Here is a 16,257-nt window from a genome sequence, read left to right on the forward strand (position 1 = left end):
TAGTAGTGTAAATAGTTTATTTGATCTTATGGCAGGAACAGACCAGGATAGTAACATGAACTGCTGTTATAAAACACTTCTAATATTGCTAAGAAGCAGGTCTATTACTAGAAAAATATTAAAGAGAACATGCCAGCGTTATATTTAGTTGTACAATAATTTTTGTCTTCAATTAAAAAAATACCTTTGAGCTTAAGAACGTGAGAGCTAGTGCTTTTAACCATTTGCCTAACAAACAACTTCTTAAATTAATTGTCAACTTTTCTTATGCGGATTAAAGTCCTCTTCTGTCACCGTGGGTGAAGAGAGAGGCGCTGTGGCATGTTCTCTTCAGCGTGTCAGGGACGCGTGGCTGCAAATGCGAGAAAGTGGCAGTTTTTAAAGTAAACTTCCTGTAAATAGGCAAGCAGAGGTCAATGTGGTAACTTTGAGCCCCAAACTGTCCATTTAGTTAAATATAAAAACAAAAACTATAAGTTAAAATAACATTCAGATTGTATAGCACAGGCTGATGCATTTTTTTTTTTTTTTAAACAATATTTACAATATTACCCGGAGGCTAAAGTGGGAATAAAAGAGAAGTGTAAAAACCATAAAAAACTGCACCAATTTTGTAGCAAAATATCTGTACATTTAAAAACAGATTATCATATAACTACACATTATCCAAGGAAAAAAAAAAACAAGGGGGACCTTCACCAGTGGTTCACGTAAGCACAACGTAAAAGAAAAAGAAATTCAGTGGTTAAATACTATACAATAAATTTTACAATTAACATGTTGATGCAGTGAGACCAGGACAGGGAAGCTGGAAGCAAAATGCATCTGGGAAAGTATCAATTTCTCTTCCGTCCAGTTGGTCGCCGCTGAGAAGCCGGCGCGCGCTGCCCGCACCAGTGCGGCGGCGTTTCGCTGCGCTGGGACACTGGTGCGCAGCAGCGGGGGGGTGGGGGGGCGGGGTGTGTAATTTTGCTAAAAGTGAGTCTCACGTCCCTTTTTAAGCTTTAAAAATGCAACGTACAACCTACGACCTATCGGGCTTTGCAGGCCGGGCTTCCCTTCGCTGCCCCGACGCTCCTCAGCGGGGAACTGGGATTGTCCAAGAACCGGAGCCGGCGCGGGGCGCCGATCCCCGGCGCAGGGCACGGGAGGCTTCTCTGGGCGAGCGCCTGAGCGGCAGCGCGCCCCGGACTCCTAATACTGATTACTGAGATGTTAATACCTTAGTGCTAATTAATAAACAGGCTGTTATTTGAAAGCTGCCTCCAGCTGAAGAACGTGGGCCGTGCCTTGGCCACCCCCGCGCCCAACGGCACAACCCCCGGGTGACGCCTCCCGCTCGACCGCGTGTGATCGCCGACGTCCGTGGAACGATGCCGGGGGGTGTCTGTGGGCGGTGGGGAAGGTACGGGTCTCCTCTTGGCATTATTTCCATGTTATATATATAGAAAGCCCTTAAATGTCTTCCTTTTTTTAAAAAAAAAACAACCAAAACCCAACCCACAGAGAAGGCAGTAAGTGCAGCTGAAGCCGCGGTGACTCCCGGGCCGACAGCAGGGCGACGCGCCGAGCAGCGGAGCGCGTCCAGTATCACCAGTTTACAACCAGTCGGGATGCAGGTCACGTCCGCAGGAGACCAGTCGCTAAACTCTTCTATCAGCAAACCAAACTAAACACCCTCCCCCCAACACCCCCCCCCCAACATGTATTTTACATTTTGGTTAAAAATACTGAATAATGTATTGGTGTAAAAAGATACCCAATCAAATCAAGTCCTATTGCTTTGATTAATTTGAGCAGGTACTCCAATTTTAGGCACTTGTTAGCTACGGTTGAGTGGAGAGCCCAGCGCTGACGTTCCTATGCATTGGCCGAGGTCTTCGAGCCCTTCAGAAGGTGAGTTTTACTGTTCCCAAGGCTGTAAACGAGCGGCAGAAGACAAGAGTTGCCAGGGACAAGGTCTGATTCGAGCACCCCCTTTTCCTCGCCGCCCGCAGGCCTCCAGCTCACATGGTGATCTCTGCACCGTTGGCAGAGCGCAAGTTCTGATCATCAAAGCGCCGCCGGACGCTTCTCCTCACCGCGTCGGCCCGTCGGTACGGCTGGTTTCTAAGATCTGGGGAAGGAGAGGAGAGCGGCGTTGGTCAGCAGGCAGGGCTCGCCCCCGCGCACGCCCCCGCACACAGACACCCACGCAGCCTAGAGAGGGGACAGTCCTGCTGGAAGCCAATCAAAGCAGCTTGTGGTAGGAACAGGAGAAGGGGCTTCGACCCACCGAGAGCAGGAGGGAGCAAATGCCACGTGCCCTTTTACTACGCACCCAAGCAGCAGGTAATACTGGTGAAACGCGCCGAAATGCTGGTGGAACTAATGCCCTCCAGTTAGCGTGAGCGTCTCCCCGCCCGTGGGCTGCGAGTGTTCGTCGGTGGCCACGGGGACGGCACCAGCGGCTGAAACCAGTCTGCCTGACCGTGCCTTGGTCCTCCCCGCAGCCTCCCAGGGAGCTTTCTGGAGCGGGAGGAAGCTCACGGGAGACGCGTGACCCGGTGTGCGGTGACACACGGGTGGGTCTCTGCTCCCCGAATACCCCGAGTCTATGACTGAGAGGGGCCCTGAGCAAAAGCAGCTGGTCCCCTGCCACCGGCTGGCAAAGCCCCGGCTGCCGTCCTGCCCCGCTGCCGCCAGCTCGCCCGGCTGCAGAGATGCTGCGTTACACAAGGCAGCGGAGCCACCACCACCCCCCACCCTCCTCCTCCTCCTCCTCCTCCCGGCCGGCAGCAAAGCCCGGCCCGACCCACTCTGCTGCTGCTGCTGCTGCTGGCGCTGGGGGGACAGAGGAGGGAACACTCAGCATGCGATGGGTCGAACAGCGGGGAAAGCTGGAGATGGAGGTGCCGACGAAAGCCTGCGTTACGTGTGCTGTTACATGGGTTACACGTGCTGTTACATGTGCTGTTACATGTGCGGCTACGACATGACGAGCACACTTGGTACACCTGAAGACTAATCCGAATTAAAATATTTCTCTCCTGGAAAACAAATTTGCGTTGGACTGGGCAAACCCTCCCTCAAATTTCCTGACTGACTTAACGGCCTGGTTTAAATACAGCTCCCAAACTTCTCCGCTCCGTGTACCCCAGCAGAAGGTGCCTCTGCTCAAGCTGCTGGGTGTCCATCGCTAACGTCCCGTTCGGTGGCCGCAGCAGGACCGAGACGGGGCAGCAGAACTTCCAGGGAACTATGGGGCTGGAATCACCTGGGGAGAAGAACTGCTATCTCAGGCTACGCTCGGAAGAGAAAGGGCCAAAAGGGAGAGAGCGTGAAGACGGTCACCAGCCCACGGCCTGTGGATCCCCCACACCACGGAGGGTGGAAATAACGGGTCTCAGTCCCACGGGCCCTGGGGCTCTCACCAGTATTAGCTCAGCCACATCTACCCACAGGCTGCCTGGCATACAGAGAGAGGAGGAAGCTAAGTAAAAAGTGATGCTTGCCAGCTCTGTGTATCCTCCACCACCGGTGTGCTAGAAGAAATCCTTACCCTCGAGTGAACATTTGGAAATTTAGTGATATTATTCTTCTTTAGGGCTAAACAGAAAAAAAAAACAAAAACAAAACAAAACACAAAATGATGGTTAAGTAAAAAAATGGGATGGAAAATGAAGAGCAAGTCAACTCAGCGTTCACAACTCCCAGGCACGGTGACCAACAGAGCAAGAGGGGAAAGGCCGAGGTGGGAGAGGGGTTAGACGTGGAGAGGACAGGACAGGACAGGACAGGACAGGACGGGAGGGCCACCCTCGCCTCTCGCTAACCGGATTCCAAGCTGCTTTGAAGATTGGCTCCAGGAAGGTAATACAGCAAGTTAACTCGAAAGAGCAAATAACCGTTGAGCTGATTATATAGTTTGCGATTTTATTAGAAGCATTCATAAAAATACATATCACAAAAGTCAAACACTGTTGTCTTCTTAAGCCGCTGGGTCCTTAATTCAAGACAACAGTGTTAACAGACATGCTGGTTAAACACACCCTTCTTACGCTTTACACCACACGATGCAAACCGCTCAGTTCCATGTCAAGCTTTTCGCCGTGATGGTTTCTGTGGTTCCGAGTGTTCCCCGGCTCCGCTCCTTCCCTCTCCCCCCGCTGCCGTACCCGGCCCTTCCCCAGCACCGCACAAAGCCCCAGGGAACTGGAACCGGCGGGTGCTCACTAAAAATCTCCCATTTTATTCAGATAACGTTGGCATGGAACTGAAGAAAGTTAAAGATGGATGTGACCGAATGAGAGAAGATTTTATGCTGTTCATCGTATCCCCGGTCTCACATGCAGACATGCAGGTGCGGGTTAAAAAGTCGAGAAGAGAACATTCCTCGCAGAGGACGTACGTTATTACAGACAACCCTTCCGCGCCAGAGAGCGAACCCCAGGAGAGTCCCCCTTTGTTCATGCAGCCCGTAATTTCGCTTTGGCATACAGCTGATGGATTACATGCATTTCCCATAGGCAGCCTGGCATACAGGGAGAGACCTGTAGGCCAGAAGAGATGCCATAGAAAAGCCAAGTGAACCGTCACTTTTTGACTGCATTTGATCTCCTCAGCCTTGTGAAACGGCAGGAAACCTGCACCGAAGCCACCGTGACTCCCACCACTTGCTGTTCTATGGCACTTGGCAGGAGAGATGCCTTTGAAACGCAAGGATGGCCAAAAGCATCAAGCGCAAAGTCGATGGGATGGAATCTAAAGTCACTGAAACACGAGAACATGCAACAGAGGTGACAGAAATACAACTGCAGGTGGACGCTGGACATTACTACACACTCAACATTCACATGATCCTGGCTGAGATCCGTACAAATGGAGAAGTGTCAAAAATCTACAGCAACCTTTCTTTTGTCTAAGAGCATCAGATGTGAAAGAGGAATAGTTTAGTAATGGAATTCCTCAGTGAGAACAGGTTCGCAGAAAAACCGAGAGCCCCGCTTGGCGGTTCGAGCGGTAAAGGGCACAGTCTTCAGCACTGCATGGGAATAACAACAGCCAAACAGACAAACAGAGCCGTGAGAAGCCAATCTGGCGCATTAGTACAGTGTTAGTGCTCGGTTACGGACACCCAGGGACGGTTTCACGCCTTCCAACCAGCTGCCTGATGCCACCGCACTCCAGCAGGCTTCGGCAACCAGGCAGTTTGAGTAAGTCTTTCTTATAGTACCTCTTCTGCAATGGTTTTGAGGGGCTGCTGCTAAACGTGCTCCAGAAAAGGGCGTGCTGTCAGACAGGGCCCTGCTCCGGATCAGCAGAGCTCCTCTCTGCAGCTGACACGGCACTAGCCAATTTAAAACCACAATTTCCATCCTTTCCATACCATTAACGGAGATCTCATGGGCCGTATTCAACTGACCTCCGTCCTACCTGACCTCCTGTGCCTAACCTTTATTATTACGTGGCCGTAGCCTCCCAGAGACACCCCCGTAATGGGAATTACCAGGCACAAGACCACGGGAAATGTTTAACTGGAGCCTGGCTCTGCCTGCGCTGCACTGCCTGTTGCGTGTGGATGGTCCACTGCCACACCAGCTCTTCCTCCCACAGAGCAGGAGAACCACTTCACCAATTAAACAAGCTTCCAGGAGTCGGAGGGAGTTGCAGTAGCAATAACAGATTAGATATGAGAGCGACTCTGCTCTTTAAATAAAGAATATTATCTTAGGAAGCTATGAATCAAGTTTAAAAAGAGTTGTGAAAGCTTCAAGCATTCCAGCCCTGTCATCTAGTTGGGCAAAAATTCCCTGGCTTTCCTTAGCAAGTGGTAAAACAGCTCTCCTCCCCTCCTGCAGGAAAAACTCCCGTGGAAAACATTCAGGAGCAGCGGCCAAGGAAATTCTGCCCAAAGACCTTTTTTTGAGCTTCTGTGCAATGGAAACAAAGTACTGTAAAGCTGTCGAAGAGTTAAAAATCAGGTTCCTTTCACACCACAGGTGAAGAACATGCAGTAAAATGGAATTACTGCAATCAGAGCAGCTGTACAGATTAAAAATGATTTGACTCCTGAGCAAAATGCAGTTTAGAAGGCAGCTCTCCTTATCAGCAAATATCTGCACCAAAGTCCTGACTGTCCCTGGCTGCGACAGCGGGTTCTGCCCCCCTCCCTCCAGCCCCAGGCTGGGCCCGGTGCAGGCTCTGCCCACCAAACTGAGAAGCAGTAAAACCAGAAGCAGTTTAGGGCCATAAATCATTCAGGTTGGACTAAATGATTTGCTGTAACTGTGCAATAATGTGGTGCAATTACTGTTAGTACATTTTAATGAAAACGTAAGGCTCTTAATAATGTTAAACGTCCGTCATTCATTCAATTTACGGGGGAAAAAAAAACGTTTCTGGGAAAGATTTGCAGGGCATGCAGACCCCCAGCGGAGCACCCGCTGAGATCAGGCACTGAACTGGCTACTCCAAAGCTCAGCGACCGAGCCCGTCCCCCCATGCTGAAAGAGAAGAACTAAGAGACAGAGCGTGTGCCCGAGGTGTGCGCACGCGGCCTCGGCAGCGGACACGGGCAGGCAGGTTACCGGGGTTTGTTTGTTCCACACCATTAGCAAAAGTTTCTATACTCGATTCGCGTCACATCAACAATGTCCTACGCTGTGCTCGACTAACGCTTTTTTAAGAAGTTCACAAAGCACTTACAATAGCTACTAGGCAGATAAACGTTTTTATCCTTTGTGAAAGGGCCTCAGATTAGGGAACAAAAGGCGTTTACCTGTTATAATGTCTTCAATAGCACCGTCCTTCCCTTCGTACACATGCCTGTTATCCTTGACTTGCCGCCGTCGGAGCTCTGCAATCAGCTCCTGCTGCTGTCGCTTTGTTTTATGTGAAGGAGACTGAAAGCGAAGAAGAGAGGACTTGGAAGGACCGAAGAGAGGAGGACTGAAGAAGAGAGGACCCTGCTCCTCTCTTCCTGAACGTGAAACACCAGGTGATCCCGCCGGGAGCAACCGGCAAACAGCAACTGCCAGTTTTCTGCCCAATTTTGCAAGACGGGGAAAACACACGCGTGCGGTTATCTCACATCCCACGGAGAGGACGGGCAGGGCCGCGAGTTAACCGGGCTGCCAGGCTGCTCTTCTTTCTGACATTTGTAATCTACTTCCCAGCCTGCTCATCGCCTGGAACTGGAGCTCCAAGCTCTTACCTCTGAAAAGCACTAGGGGAACAAGGAGAAGGGGCTCTCCTTCCCAGGGAAAAAGCTTGGCTGGGGTTAAAGATCCCAACAAGAGCTGAGGGAAGCGCCACCAGCCGACAAAGTGGCTGTTTTGGAGCCAAGGGAATCTTTCTCTGGCAAATCTGAAGTGTTACCTCAGAAAAAAAAGAAAACATGTCAGGAAAATTCCCATAAAGTGGTAACGTGGGGCTCAGTCCTGCTGCCATGCAGGGCACGGAGCTGGGGGGATCTGGGAAGGGTCTGGGGAGGATGGTTCCTTGTCCCTGTGAGCAACGGGGGGCTCCGCACGCTGAACACCGATGGGCTTTTATCAGATACAAGGGCAGAGAAGAACAAAGTTTAGCTAATGGCAATGTGGACAAGATGGTTTTCTGTCTGTTCAGCTTCTCTTCATTTCACAAACTTTAGCAGCAGCAGAACCACACACCGTAACTCTTTCAGCTTATTTCAGTTTTCTCCACATAAGGAAAAAAACCTGCAGCGACTCTATTTCTAGGCAACTATAAATTGGGCAACCGAGTTCTTACACAGAGCTGAGGTTTCTGAACTACCAGGAAAAACACACGAACACGACGGCTCCTGCCTGTGAGACTGATCTGTTTCCTACCTTTTGGTCCTGTTGCTCCATCAATGCTTCCTGCTCCATAAGTTTTTCCATTAAGGCCTGCTCCTGTTTTTTTCTCAACTCATTCTCCTCTTCTGCTTGCTATTTGTCACAAAAAAAGCACAGGTCAGAGCTTCCCATTGCTATAGGGAACCTAAATATTACACATGAGTAACGCTATCAGTTGCTCCCACGGGGCTGTCCAAGGACGCAAGATTAGGTGGAGCAATTCAGCCGCCTCTGAACACAGTCGGGACAAACTGGGCTGGGAGAGACCTTCCTCGGTGGCACAAACCACCCTCTCCCAGTCCCAAAAGTCAGGGTTAAAGGTGCAAGCGGCCGCCCAGCCATTCAATTTCTGAGGATTCCTCCAGCATCTCAGACAGCCGTGTTGTCTTTCAGCCCTGAAAATAATCCTAAAACAACTCTTTGTGCTGCCCAGGGCTGGTGTTGCTGTCGGGGATGGCTCACATTGCATCAAAGCTAGAGGGAGCCACAGGCCGTTTTGTTGGGAGCCTGGAGCCACCCAGGGACCAAACCGGGTTCAGAAGGACAGAAGAGAAGAGGAGGATGCTCCTGTTTACCTTGTAGGCCTTCACAAATCGGACAAACACTGGGAAAAAGACCGAGGGGGGCGTCGTCTTGGGATTCTCCCCAAAGTACTTCACAGCATCATCAAAGGCATCCTACAAAAAGCACGGATTTACCGAGTTGCACATATTTCAAGAAAAACTCACCATCCATTACTGCAGTATTCAGTCTAAAGGGTCTGGATTTCCTCTGCATGTGAAACCCTCGGCTCAGACCCACACGGCTACATCTAGCACCTGAACTCGGGAACAAACCCACAACATTGCTGCACCGTCTCCTCCCGGCTGCCTATATAAAGCACGTCCTTTGCTCACCGTGTCACTCACACCCTCTCGCCAAACCCCATGGATAAAGAAATACCTGGGCTATTTTGGCGTCGTCCTGCAGTTTCTTTAGCTTCCCTTCGTTGTTCTGAATGAACTCCTTCAGCATGGTGTTGTGGTCGTGCATGGTGTACTCGCGCTTCGTCAGATCCAGGCCCCTCTGCAGCTCCTTCACGTCCAAGAGGACATTTTCAAGAGACACTAGGAAATAAAACACAAACGCTGCATCCCTCCTGCTCCACGAGCACCCGAACCCACAGCTTGAACAACTCCCCACCAAGAAGAGCCCCCAGAGCCCATGCGTGGTGTGCCGTGAAGTCCCCTGCAGGGCATGCATGCCACCCCTGCCGGCCAGGCACAGGAGGGTGACGGTACCTGCAGCAGCCTTCTCCACGTAATGAAGCTCATTGTAAAAGAGGGAAACGTGCTGGTACTTCTCCTTGACCACATTTGAAATATAGTGCAGCAGGGTCTGCTTTCGGTCTGTTGACTTTGTTTCCAGGAGCTGGGGAGAGAAGGCAAAGAGACCGCTGGGTGGAGGTGCTGCTGGCTCCAAGCAAAGCGACGCAACTGGTGCTCGCCTTTCCTTGGTGTTTCTCCATCCGATAGGGACGGCCGTAAAAGTTCATTTAAGCATTTAGCGGGTGGTTTTCAAGCTGTGCTCTGCAGAGCCTCTAAAGACACAAGCCTTCTCCTAAGCAGCTCCCCAAAACAAGGATAAGCAAAGCAAACTCACTCTGCCTGGCAGGGGGCAGCTTCCCCGCTGCCGCTCTCTGCTTTCACCGGCTGGAAAGCACCGGCCGAGTGCCCCAGCATCCACTCACCACGTACGTGAAACGCGTTCCCACCAGGTCCCCACGAGGCACCGCTGCTTTACTTACCAGGTCTAAACTCTGTAGCTTAAATCCATACACAGCTCCCCGTTTACTGCTGTTCATGTAGTTTCCAAGAGCCAAGATTATCTGCCGGGATGAAACAGAGCAGAGTGTGAATTTTCAGGACAAAGGCAGGGCGCTCGAGAACCCTCTGGAAGGAGAGCTGGTGTGTCAGCAGCCAGGTATGCCTTCAGCACACGTGAGGGTGAGTGGTGGAGCTACGGAACGTATCTAAAACCAGACCTACCTCCAGTATTTTCTTAAGCTTTTGTGATGACTTTATTGAGACGGATGCAGCTATTATTGCATGAAGTTGCTGCAGATAAACACAGGAAGAGCTTTGGTTAATGCCTGTCCAAGCCAAGGGTACAATTAAAATCTAAAAACTCACATTCTGAAAAAAGCCTCTTGTTTTTCATGCGTACCATGGGCCCTAGCATGTATCTTATCCTGCTCTGACATGTCAGGCTTTCAAATAATTCACCTGCACCGCAGATTTACCACGCTCAGGTGTGGTTGGGTAGAAGTGTATATTTACATTTCAATCCGTGCGACTGTGAAAGATGCATCAGGTAGAATGGGAAACACTTCAAAGAGCCCACGGACCAGCACTGACTATAACTCTCCCTGACGATACAAACAACTGGATTTTTATTTCAACCGGTTTTAAACTTCTACAGGGTAAAGGAACGGGATGGTACGGAGCAGCCCAGGCTACAAGCTGCCACACAAACAGCAGCTGGGATATTGCAGTCACTGCTACATGAAAATATAGCTAGAAAACTACTTTTTCATTTGCGCGTTTCTCATTCTGTCCCCATGAAACTCACAGTCACCCTGTGACACTCAAACCATCTCTCTCTGTCTTAGAAAAATTAAAATCTCTATAACCTTCACCGACTGCCCCACACCAGCGCGTGGCCGCAATGCTCCCCACCGCAGAGCACAGCTCCCAAGGGCAGCCTGAACCCCCGGGAAACCCCGATCCCCGCACAGCCAAGGCATCGCCCCCGTGTCACCACGGCTGTCCCTCACTCACCGGGGTCAGCATCTGGATGCTTTCTGCAAAGTTGCCTATAAACGCCATGATGGTCATCTTCTGCATCAGCCTCTCGATCTTGCTGAACTGCATCATGAACCGGTCTTCGTCAGACAGGTTCTCGATGGGTTTCCTTTCCCGCTCGTAGAGTCGCAGCACTTTGACTTCGTTCTCGGTGGGCAGGAACCGCATGAGGCATTCAACAAAATCCACTGGCAACGTCTTCAGGTCAAACCTGGGCAATAACAAACCAGAAGAAGTGGCGTTACGACAAGGCTCTACACAAAATGATGGAAAAGTAAGAGAAGTGGGAAAGCTGCCACAGGTATGCATGGCCAGCAGGTGGAGGGAGGCCATCCTCCCCCTCTGCTCTGCCCTGCCCCGGGGAGGCCACAGCTGCAGCTCTGGGCCCAGGGCTGGGCTCCCCGCTTCCAGAAGGACGGGGAACTGCTGGAGAGAGTCCGGCGGAGGCTGCGGAGATGCTGAGGGAGCGGAGCATCTCTGTGCTGAGGACAGGCGGAGAGCCCTGGGGCTGTTCCGCTGGAGAGGAGCAGCCTGAGAGGGATCTCCTCAATGCCCAGCCACAGCTACAGGGCGGGGGGCAAGAGCGGGGGGCCAGACTCTTCTCAGTGGTGCCCGCGCACAGGACAAGGGGCAACGGGCACAAACCGGGACACGGCAACTTCCAGCCCCACAGGAGGGAAAACTCCTTTCCTGGGAGGGTGCCCGAGCCCTGGCCCAGGCTGCCCAGAGAGGTGTGGAGTCTCCTGCTCTGCAGAGATCCCAAACCCGCCTGGACGCGTTCCTGCCCGACGGCTCTGGGGGACCCTGCTCTGGCAGGGGCTGGGACCAGATGATCTCCAGAGGTACCTTCCAACCCCTGCTGCTCTGTGGTTCTGTGATTCATACACTGCCCAGCTACACATGAGCCTGAGCCGGTAACAATGAGAAATTATAAAGATGCTCTGAGCGTACTCCTGCTCGTGCTGCCCTAGCTGGGGGTGGGGGGCACAGTCCTGCACATGAAGATGTGAAGAAGGTCACTGTGCTGTTGTGAATGGTGCCGCTGGGCACCTTGTTTCTGTTTTCAAAGACATGGTCATTCCCCCCACCCCTCCATGGCCTCACCTCTTATCAGAGAAGATATGTGGGGAGGAGCAAATAGTAGCTTTAGTTAATTAGTCCAGAGCCCTGCAAACCCCAGCTGCTGAGCCTGCCTCAGTGGGCAGCAGGTTCAGGTCACCCTCCTCCCCAGCCCGAAGGGACCCAGCGCTCCTGGGTCTGCCGCGTACCTGGGGCACACCAGCATCACACGGGGGTTTGGCACTGCCTGGGGCCACTACATAAACCTAATTCTGTGCAAAGCCCTTGCAGTGCACTCAGACTGAAGTCACGCTTTATGGAGCAAACTAAAATAGATGTCTCTTCCTGATACTCTGGCTTTGGAGTGTTCATTGTACCACAAAGCACCTTACAAACAGGACGAGAGATGCAGTATGCAATGGCACGCTGTGGATACACATGAATTACCTTCTTTAATATAAGAAGTGTTAACTTGTTAAGCCTAAATAGTGATACAGCAACATAAAACTGCAAGTTTTTTATTTTAGTTCAAGGGAATCTGATTTCTGGGAATTCAGAAGGGCTCCATCCTTACTCCTGGATTTTTTCCAGATGCAAAAACATTTACATCAACTGCCAATTCAAAACCATTCCACTTCCCAAAATCACAGTAAATCTTAAACATGATTTCTTTGCTGACAAGTGTTTTACTTACACGTGAATAGCTTTGCATATTTCATCTGCTGTCTTTCCAGCTTTTCTTAAAGTAATGGCAAGATTTTTGGCCCTGTTGGCATCCAGTAATGTGACTTTGTTTGACCCTTTCTGAGTTATCTTCTGCTTGCTTGAAGTAAGATCAATGGCTGGACCTTGGGCTTTTGTTTTGAATATTTCTTCAAATTCATCCACATTTAAATCCTAAAAAGGAAAGAAAATGATTTATCCCTCCTGCAGCAAACACTAAAACCCGCGCTGCCCGGGCCACGACTGCAGTACAAACCCTGTGACGCTGCGACTACAGCAGAGAACTTGGATCACGGGCTGCAGGATCTAACGAACAAGTGCTCCCCAGTTAGTGACTGGGAAATCTGGCCTCCGCCCCCAACAGCCCCATACACGTTCAGAAGTTCAGAAGGAAAATGCCAATATTAGCGCTCAGGCTTTATCCAGCCACGTGCCTCTCCAGGGCACGGGGAGCATGCACGACCCGCGTGCTCCGCTCCGCTCGGTGCTGCTTTAGGCTTCCTTGCCTGGCACGCAGCCACCCACCCAAGCCCAACTCCTCCAGACCGGACCAGCAATTTTAGGCTAGGAAAAATGCATCTTCCTCATCTTGGCTGATCTGTTTTAAATGCTGGAGGGAAGGGATGCCGTCCCGAGGGACCTGGACAGGCTGGAGAGGTGGGCACATGCCAACCTCATGAGGTTCAACAAGGCCAAGTACAAGGTCCTGCACGTGGGTTGGGGCAATCCCAAGCACAAATCCAGGCTGGGTGGAGAATGGCTGGAGAGCAGCCCTGAGGAGAAGGACTTGGGGGGTCTGGTGGATGAGAAGCTCAACATGAGCCAGCAATGCACACTGGCAGCCCAGAAACCCCCCGCAGCCTGGGCTGCATCCCCAGCAGCGTGGGCAGCAGGGCCAGGGGGGGATTCTGCCCCTCTGCCCCGCTCTGTGAGACCCCCCTGCAGCGCTGCCTCCAGCTCTGGGGCACCAACAGCAGAAGGACACGGAGCTGTTGGAGCGGGGCCAGAGGAGGCCCCGGAGATGCTGGGAGGGCTGGAGCCCCTCTGCTGTGGGGACAGGCTGAGAGAGCTGGGGGGGTTCAGCCTGGAGAAGAGAAGGCTCCGGGGAGACCTTCCAGCCCCTTCCAGGCCCTCAAGGGGCTCCAGGAAAGCTGGGGAGGGACTCTGGAGCAGGGAGGGGAGCCATGGGACGAGGGGGAAGGGTTTTACACTGACAGAGGGGAGACTGAGATGAGATGCCCCTTCCCTGGAGGTCAAGGCCAGGTTGGACGGGGCTTTGAGCAACCTGATCTAGGGGGAGGTGTCCCTGCCCAGGGCACAGGGGTTGGAATTGGATGATCCTTAAGGTCCCTTCCAACTCCAACCATTCTGTGATTCTATGAAACAAATGCACATAACGGGTATGTACCCTTTATAATCAATACCACCAGCTACCATCCCTAATTCTCAACCAAGGTGCTTACGCTGAACCTACTGGCTACCAGGGGTCACTGGATGAGCTGTTTGCCTAAATAATTCCTGCAACTTATCCCTGCAAAGACTGATATTCACTTGTGTTATGGACAGAAGTGGGAGGCAGGAGGCAGCAAGCAGCACTCATACCTCTAGGATCCTTTCGTCATCTATTTCGTTGAAGACCGTCCCATTGATCTGGTTGGGTTTGAGGGCGACCCAGTTGAACACCGGCATGCGGAACTTGGTCTTGATCGGCTTCTTGATTTTCACAGCTAAAGACAGCAGAGGAGAGGAAATGACAAATTCCCCAACCGCTGAAAAACACCCCGCGTGCCCAGACTGCAGCTTTCGAGTCGGCATTTCAGCACTGGGGGAAAAACTGGCCAGAGCTAAATTATCACACTGGAAAGCCTGGAAAAATCGTGCTGCCCTGCCAGGCAAAGAGAACCGAGATGCTTCCATCCAACCCCCAGCCTCTGCAGAACGGCACCCAACGCCAGAGGCTGTGAAAACCTCACTAAAGGAAATGTGTTATTACTTTATTACGGCATGGTGTCTGGATTGATTTAAAAGCCCAGGCTATTTTTAAATGCTAAAGAAAACGGAGAGAGTGGTCGAATTTAACCCTGTCCCGCTGGCTGCGGAGCCCACCCTGGTGCGAGCTGGTGCAGAGCCACGCACAGCTGGTCTGTCATCTGTGTCACAACACTCAACGCACAATAAGTGACAAGAAGGAAAAAAACCCCTTTCCCAAGGTTCCGGTAGAGGGAATGGGCCCTCCCAATGCCTGCTGCGAGGGGGCAGTGCTGCTTCTCCCCAGGTTTGTCTTTTTAAGCAAAAGGGGGTGGGCTGCAGCGCGGTGAGCTTTAACATGGTTGAAGTAACAGGTTTAATCTTCTTGCGCTGTGCAGAACCAGCGAACGAGTTAGTAACTTACACAGAGAAGCTACGAAAATGAAGACTGACCGCTCTCATTAATGTCTGAACAGAGTACAAAAACAGAATACTGGAGCAAGGAAAACAACACTTTTCTATTCCTATTCCTAACAGGTACATGAATAATTTCTGTAATTCAGTTCTCATTTCTTTGTATCTTGATGTAAACACCAAGTTGTTAGTTGCTACAAAATCACTGATGTGATCAACCAACATTTTGCTCCCGAATTGCTTAGAAAATAAATGGTTTCTTTCCAAGCTGCAAACGTGAAACAGAAACCCTGGTCCTTCCCCTCCAGTGCTGGAAGAAGGAGCGTGGGGTCAGTGGCAGAGGGGTGCAGGGGACAGCCCCGGGACACAGGGTCACCGCTGCCCCCGGCCGAGGAGGGATCTCCTTCGCTTTGGTTCAGCCCGGTGTTTGCTCCTGACTCTGCCTACCCTGCACCCGAAGCAAGAGCAATCTCACTCCGCAGTCCATGCTCTGCAGAGATGCTAGATTCTCCCCCCTCCGTTTCAGAAGATGGCTGGGTTCCCAGGTTGCAAAGCACTTGAGCAAATAATTATTTTAATTTCCCCTAACCATTCTGTATGTATGTTTTTGATAGGAAAGAGGTCACCTATTTCAGGGGACAGTCCTGTTGCACACCGGAGTTGGGCAAACGCTGAAAACATTTCTGTCACTTTGTCATTCCACTTCTAAAACAAGAACCGAGTTGGGTGTCATGTCCCTTTCGTGCTCGTGCTCATTGTGCAGGGACATCACAGAGAATAAATGACTGGTTAGAGTGTTTGCTCAGAACAAAGAACCGTAAGTGAGTAACAGGGAACATACACAACGTTCAGCTGTGCATTTTGAGAATTATATTTATCCAACTGAAAGACAGGAGCACACGTGATCAGCTTTTGCTCATCTAAACTAAACAGTTTTACTCTCTGCTTAATTAATGTGGTTTCTTCAAAATAATTCCTAAAATAAAAAAAAAAAATAGCTTTTTCCATCTGAAATACCCATTAAAAAAAAAACATTTTCCACTTGCGCATACATTAGAGTAGATTATTAACTGCTGCTGGGTTATTTCAGGACAGGAGAGGAAGCTAACTGCTTCATTGGCCAGTCCCTGATCAAAATCTCTTAAAATTTCCCTTCCTCCTCTGTTACAGAGCCCTGGCGAGGTGACGTCCCCGGGAGCCATGCCGCAGTGGGGACGGCTCAAAAGAAACCACGCGTCTTAATTCCTTGCTGAAGTGCTTTGCTGAACCAGGGCCTCCCGGGTGGCTGGCAGCAGCCCCCAGCGACTGCGTGCTGCGGCCTCCCCCCTCCCCACCGCCCCCCCTCGCCCCACGGGCACACACAGGGGCACAGCACAGAGGGAAACACGGGGCAGGGGGGTAAATACTTAGCA

General features: G+C 51.3%; 1 protein-coding gene across 9 annotated transcripts in view; it reads right to left on the reverse strand.

The window, feature by feature from the left end:
- The window catches only part of FMNL2 (formin like 2), a 145,423-nt gene continuing 129,166 nt past the window's right edge, over window positions 1-16,257 (reverse strand). For 2 of the 9 annotated variants that reach the window (XM_063341009.1, XM_063341007.1), the window contains 12 exons: window positions 14,066-14,190; window positions 12,435-12,637; window positions 10,658-10,892; window positions 9,866-9,934; window positions 9,625-9,705; window positions 9,119-9,248; window positions 8,781-8,944; window positions 8,414-8,515; window positions 7,833-7,931; window positions 6,761-6,884; window positions 3,542-3,588; window positions 1-2,116 (listed from right to left, as the gene is read on the reverse strand). In XM_063341009.1, the coding sequence (XP_063197079.1) occupies window positions 2,078-2,116; window positions 3,542-3,588; window positions 6,761-6,884; window positions 7,833-7,931; window positions 8,414-8,515; window positions 8,781-8,944; window positions 9,119-9,248; window positions 9,625-9,705; window positions 9,866-9,934; window positions 10,658-10,892; window positions 12,435-12,637; window positions 14,066-14,190 (1,418 nt within the window). In that variant the 3' untranslated portion in view covers window positions 1-2,077. Of the gene's footprint in view, window positions 2,117-2,777; window positions 3,589-4,889; window positions 5,024-6,760; window positions 6,885-7,832; window positions 7,932-8,413; window positions 8,516-8,780; window positions 8,945-9,118; window positions 9,249-9,624; window positions 9,706-9,865; window positions 9,935-10,657; window positions 10,893-12,434; window positions 12,638-14,065; window positions 14,191-16,257 lie in introns of those variants that run through there. The other 7 variants (XM_063341008.1, XM_063341004.1, XM_063341006.1 and 4 more) reach the window with 4 other exon arrangements.

Source organism: Chroicocephalus ridibundus, chromosome 7, assembly GCF_963924245.1.
Source record: "Chroicocephalus ridibundus chromosome 7, bChrRid1.1, whole genome shotgun sequence".
Lineage (NCBI taxonomy): Eukaryota > Metazoa > Chordata > Aves > Charadriiformes > Laridae > Chroicocephalus > Chroicocephalus ridibundus.